This window comes from Bemisia tabaci, chromosome 10 (genome assembly GCF_918797505.1).
Source record: "Bemisia tabaci chromosome 10, PGI_BMITA_v3".
Lineage (NCBI taxonomy): Eukaryota > Metazoa > Arthropoda > Insecta > Hemiptera > Aleyrodidae > Bemisia > Bemisia tabaci.
This window is the reverse complement of record NC_092802.1, coordinates 10,203,712-10,209,711: the sequence shown is the minus strand read 5'-3', so window position 1 is coordinate 10,209,711 and position 6,000 is coordinate 10,203,712. Positions and strand designations below refer to the sequence as shown.

The 6,000-nt window shown below is 37.7% G+C and overlaps 1 protein-coding gene across 1 annotated transcript in view; it reads left to right on the top strand.

Annotated features, from left to right (window-relative positions):
- Nucleotides 1-213: 213 nt before the first annotated feature.
- LOC109044729 (uncharacterized protein in vnfD 5'region) overlaps nt 214-6,000 on the top strand; it is a 354,911-nt gene continuing 349,124 nt past the window's right edge. The window contains exon 1 of the mRNA XM_072305601.1: nt 214-286. Coding sequence (XP_072161702.1) covers nt 258-286 — 29 coding nt within the window. The 5' untranslated portion in view covers nt 214-257. The remainder of the gene's footprint in view (nt 287-6,000) is intronic.

The following is a 6,000-nucleotide window of genomic DNA, read 5'->3' as shown; positions in this document are numbered from 1 at the left end:
CTTCCAAGCTCCTCATTTGCAAAATGTAATCCATATGATAATATCCGTGAGCACATTCAGATTAAATATTTACTTTTCAGACACCCTATGTATTGAAATGATAGCGTTTTCTCGGACTAATCAGTTTGAGGTTTTATTTTCATGCAGCACCGCGCAGATAAATTTTTATCTCGGACTTACTTGTCTACACATATAAGGTCAATACTATCACTACTTCTGTGTCAGTGATATTCTTTGTGCGCACAAGACCATCTACAATGTCGCGATTTCTTATATTTTATTTATGGTCCATGCCCTGGTAAGTGAATTTAAAAACATGTATTCGTTTGATTATCTTTGCACCCTGTAGGGAATCCCTCGAAATAAATGTTTCGTGATAATTTTATTAAATAAGTTCCCAGACACAAGTCGTGAGTCGTCAAGACCTTAGACATAATCCAAGTATATTAAACTTAGACTTATATGAAATCATACACTCACAAGTACACTAGCTTTTAGGATCTTTGGAGTACCTCCAATACTTATTTTCAGCGCTGATTCAAGGCAACATGTTAGATACAAATGTAGAGAAAGTTCGTGCAACTGTGTGAAAAAAATACGCTTCTAGTATTGTTGTAGAAATATTAGCAGATTTCAATTAGTGAGCTAGATCTATTCGTACCATTATTCACGAACAATCTTTTTTATTTTTTATTTCGCACAAAAGAAACTATACAAAGATACACTTTTGGACGTATTAAATGTCTTTAAAAAGCTTATCTTAACTATTAAAAAAAAAACAAATTAACTAAATGTACTACCTTTACAAAAACAAGGAGAGAGATGAAAAAAACATTATTACAAAATAAAATTGTGTCATTGATTTTCCTGCTGTTATTGGGCAACCAGGAACAGCCAAAGCCCAAGAAACCCCTGATCCCGTCCTAGAAACGTGAGAAGACACGTGTGGTGTAACTTTTTACGGAAATTTGAAAACCCCGATTCCAAGCTCATGGGGCTTGCGACGTTTTTACCTTTGAATGCATCGGTCCCATTCTAGGAGCGCAAGCGCTTAAGGGTTCACGAACACTACGCCTTGTCTCTTGAATTTCTCTCTATCCCTCCCCAGCTCTCCTTCTCTCTGTGAAAAATATCAGAAGCGTCATTTGTGCACAGGCGCTATCTTTCTAAACTTTTCAAGCTTGTCAAAATAGTTCTAAGGGAAATTAATGAGCAGAACCATTTCAAAATTTTACCCAATATTTTTTTTTGTCATCATTATTAAAGTCCAGATTAATGTCAGATAGGTCCAGAGAAGATCTAGATAAATGTCAGATTAATCAGTCTGGTCCTATCATTTATAATATCATTTACATTACTAACAGATGATTCAGTTTCATTAAAATAATAATAAAAAAAGGAAGAAGAAGAATAATTAATAGCTATCCAGGCCCTTAAGTTAAATCAATAGAAATGCCTCATTGAAATAGTCAACCATCTTAACCAAAATATTAACATTAAGTAAATAATCTCATTTAAGGTATCAAAGTTAAGTGACTATCACTAAAGATAAACGATTTTATCATGATTGATTTTAAAAGATCAACACTTACTTTCTTGAAAGTTATCGCAAAAGTTAAAAGGTCTCGATAGACGATCAAATTCCCGAACAAATTACCATCAAAGTGTCGGGAGTCATCAGTCTTAAACTCATTAATTTGCTTAATTTTTAAATGAAAACTTGGCAAAAATGTTTCCTGTGGCAGGAAATGATGAATGGTGGCACTCCATTCTGATCTTACTTTGAACAAAATAGTGCTACTCAAGCCATGTTCTTGCACATTGTTTTTTTATTAAAGCATGGCTAATAGCTCAGCTTTTTTTTCGCAAATAGCCACTACTTTTAAAGCAACTTTAAAAAACTCGTACATTTTTAAAGCTAACTTTTAAAAAAAAACTTTTGAACTTTATATTTTGGGAAAACCAGTGTTGTGGATATTTTAAACTAAAAGTTAAAGCGGTATGATTTGAGTGTAAACGATGTCGTAAACTCTTATAACCTCTATTAAACTTTTTTAAACTCTTAAAATGTTAAAAAAAAAACTCTAAAAAAACATTGTTTATAACTTTATATTTTGGGAAAACCAGTATTGTGTATATTTTAAAATAAAATTTAAAGCGGTAAGATTTGAGTGTAAACGATGTCGTAAACTCTTATAACATCTATTAAAGTTTTTTAAACTCTTAAAATGTAAAAAAAATGTTAAAAAAAAAAAAAAAAAAACTATAAAAAACATAGTTGCTCTTATACTTGTGTTACAGTATTATCTACGCGGAAACAGCTATTCTCGCGTCTGAAATAAATTGTGTTAAAATTCTCACCTGAAAATAAAAGAATAAAGTCTTTAATCCCCATAAATCTTCCCTCTAATTTCCCTCTAATTTTTAGTATGCGGGTAAGTCTGTAGGGCCCGGCGCCGGCGCCTACTTCACACGGCCGGCTCGGCCGAAAAGATGTTAATCACAGAAAATCTGATTGTCGCGCTCCAGTTAAATTAACTCACCTGATGATGACCTTCTTGGTCATGCAAAGTAGTCTCCATTGTGCATTGTGCGTCAAGCTTTACTCTTCGACAGTTCCGTTTCCATAGAATGAAAATAAATCCGATTTTGGATCACCCCCCGCGATTTGTAGGTTCTAATTTTCTTTTTTGTTTTACCTATTAAAATCTTTTTAAAATTTTAATAACATATAAACTGAAGAAAGAAAGACGTGTCATTGCTGAGGAGGAACGAAGACATTTGTAGACTTACATAGTTCACGTAAATGTCTAAATAAAATCCGATGCAAAAAGCCTTTTACCGAGGAAGCGTTTTTGTTAAAGTGTGTCAAAATGTCCAGTCCCAGTTTCAGTCTAAGATTGCGTTGACCTTAACGTGGAATCAGATGAAAAATCAGCAAAATTTCAGCTAGAAACACCCGAAAGCGGTTCAGTGCACGTTGAAGAAAAAATCTCTTGGATTCTGAGTCCAGACTCTTAAAAAATTTGACAGGAAAAAATATTCTTGATTCCATCAGATTTTTGCTTGAATCGAAAGCCAAGCCTCCTAATTCAAGGTGATTTGCCTTTGAATCAAGCAAAAATCCTATTGCATCAAGAGCAGAAGCGGATCCAGCAATTTGGCAATGTCGTATTTCCCTTTTTTAAGCCAATGCTAAATAATCGATTCTGACCGGAGCATCTAGCCTTTGATCTAGCCCCTCCAAGAATCGATACATTTTCATAGGTTTAAATGGAGGAAAACAATGTCGCCAATTTGCAGGGTCCGTCAATGATAAAGATTGATTTTTTTTTTGTTCAAATTTTTCAGGAGTCTTGACTCTGAGTCTGGACTCAGGATCAAAGAGACTTCTTTTCTCCTGTTCAAATTCAATTTTACAGCGATAAAACGCATACGTTATTTTGCCTAGAGATAGACGAATCAGCTACGAGCGATTCATGCTTCACCATCGATTGAGGACGAGTATCGCCGTTCGTAATAACAAGTTACATCCTCGGAAGTGATTTTTTTCCTCTTGAAGTTATACGGACAGCGCGAGGTATCTTGCTAATTCATCGCCGTGCGGATAACACCTCTTCAGGGGGAGAAGAAGAATCCGGCGCTGTTATCACATACGCGAAACATGACGTAACGGATCATCCATGTCGGGTAAACGTGGCAGCGGCGACGCGTCGCAAAGTCGGGCCCGTTTTCTGAATCCAGATCGGCCCGACCAGCGTCATCGCCAGGGAGCCAGTCGCGAGTGAAAACATCTCTTGGCCGCCGCTCAATTTCGGCTCGCACGTCGTTACGACGTCGGATTCTGAGTTTGGACGCGCCGCGCATCTTTCCCGCCGTGATTACGACTGCCCGGCCCCGACGTGCTTCGCATAACGCCCGAAGGAAAAGTGAGTCGTATGGGTGAACTTCTACGCTTTTGCGTTGGGTTCAGCGATAACTTAGGAATTTGTCGCGAAATTCGGTCAGAGATACAGCAAAAGCTTGCTAAGTCGAACTACGGTTAAGACAAAATACCGCTTAAGTCAATTTTTCGGTCCCTTGACACGTCCATAAGGCGCAATGTAAAAAACTTCGTACACGGAGAAAAAAACTTCGTGCATGGGTCTCGAAGTTGAGGTAATATGGATCTCTGAAGTTTTCTGATCACGCATCCGAAAACTTGGAGTCGAACTGTCGAAGATTGGGTCACGGAGACACATCGGTAAGTACCGGAGTACTTCAGATGTGCGACCCGAACCCTTCGGTATATATCGAAGTACTTTAGATGTCTGACCCGAACTTCGGCAGCTGGACCTCAAGTTTTTAGATACGTGATCCGAAAACTTCAGAGATCCATATGACCTCAACTTCGGGTCTCACGCACGAAGTTTTTTTTTTCCGTGTTTAAGACGAATTCGGAGCATTCATTTCTGAAGGAAAGCCGCTTAACTGGAAGAAAAATTCCCGAAAAATCTGACAAATTGTAAAATTTTTACGTGCGAAGAAGCAATTTTGAATGGAAACCTAACAAAAATGCTTTAGTGGTTACATACCTGTGACTCAGTAGAATGCAGAAAATTGTAACATAATCAGAAACATTGGTTAGCAAAGTTGCATTGATTAATTAATACCACCCGGAAGATAAATGAAATTTAATTTATTTTATTTTAATTTTTCTAAAATTAAATTTTGATTAATTTGATCAGGATTTAAACATTAAAACTCAGTTTTTACGCTTAAGTCGAAATCGTTCGTGTTACGTGGAGAATCGGTCAAGACACATTGCCGTTTAAGTCAAATTTTTCTTTCAGTTCCTACACAATTCTACTTGGCGAGCTTCCACTGTAGTAATTCAGAACAGGTTCCAGCAACGGTGTTTACCCACAGTGAACCCTACAGGGCCCATCCAAATGGTGACCCAATTTTACGAGAACGGAATGATGGTTTATTTTTCACCGCAGCGTTTAAGTCTCCAAGTCCTCACCGTAAAATTACTCACGAGTTTCGCTGGTAATATTTAGCCGGACAAAGCACGGCCGAACTATCCTTTGTCTATCAAAACAATGAGTCTGCCGGGACAATCACAGAATCGTGTTTCGATGGTAAAAACTTATGCATTCGCGAACAATAGTAAGCTCTGCGAAACTATCACATTTTTACTTCCAATATTAACGAAGCTTTCGCCGTTCGGAACCACGCTGTTTAACGTAAATGACTGAGCAAAGCTTAACATACTTTCCTCACCTTGAAATCGTGTACTTTATCGTTCCTTTTTGTGCGCGTCTCTGTTGTCGCAGGCTGATTATAGAAATTGATAGACAAAGCGTTAGACAAATAAGACATAGGGTTTATGGAGCGATCATATTAGTTGAAATGGGCGGTTTCTATAGACTAAGGGAGAAAATGATGAACAAACTATACGGTCTCTCGTGGGTTGCCGTCAGTTAGTCTATTACCTACCTCCTTTGTATATTGCAACCACCCGCTTCGACCGATAGGATCCTTCCAACTCCCTTTTGTCATATATGTCTGTCAATTTCAATAATCGGCCGGCTGGAGACGAACTATTTTCGAACGCTTCATCTTTTATAGGTCGTATTCGATAGTGGTGCGATGTATCGTTCGGTTCAAAACAATAGAGCAAAACCTCACACAAAAATTTTAGGATTTAAGCAGGGAAATGAGAAAATAAGAAAATTCCTAACAATTTCACTTTTCATTGCCGTTTCATATACTCATAAGAATCAAAGATCCATCACAAGAGCCCGTTCCCTCAGATTACTCAATTAACTTTTGATTCTATTCCTACATGTTGAACCAATCGATCGATGCAATCTCTGTCCATTGCAACCACCCGCTTCCACCGATAGGATCCTTCCAAATCCCTTTTAGGTCCAGTTACACGATCAAATTGAGCCATAAAATTGGGCCTCTCATTGGTCGCATCCTCACCTCAGGTCTTTTTCCACCTATCAGAAC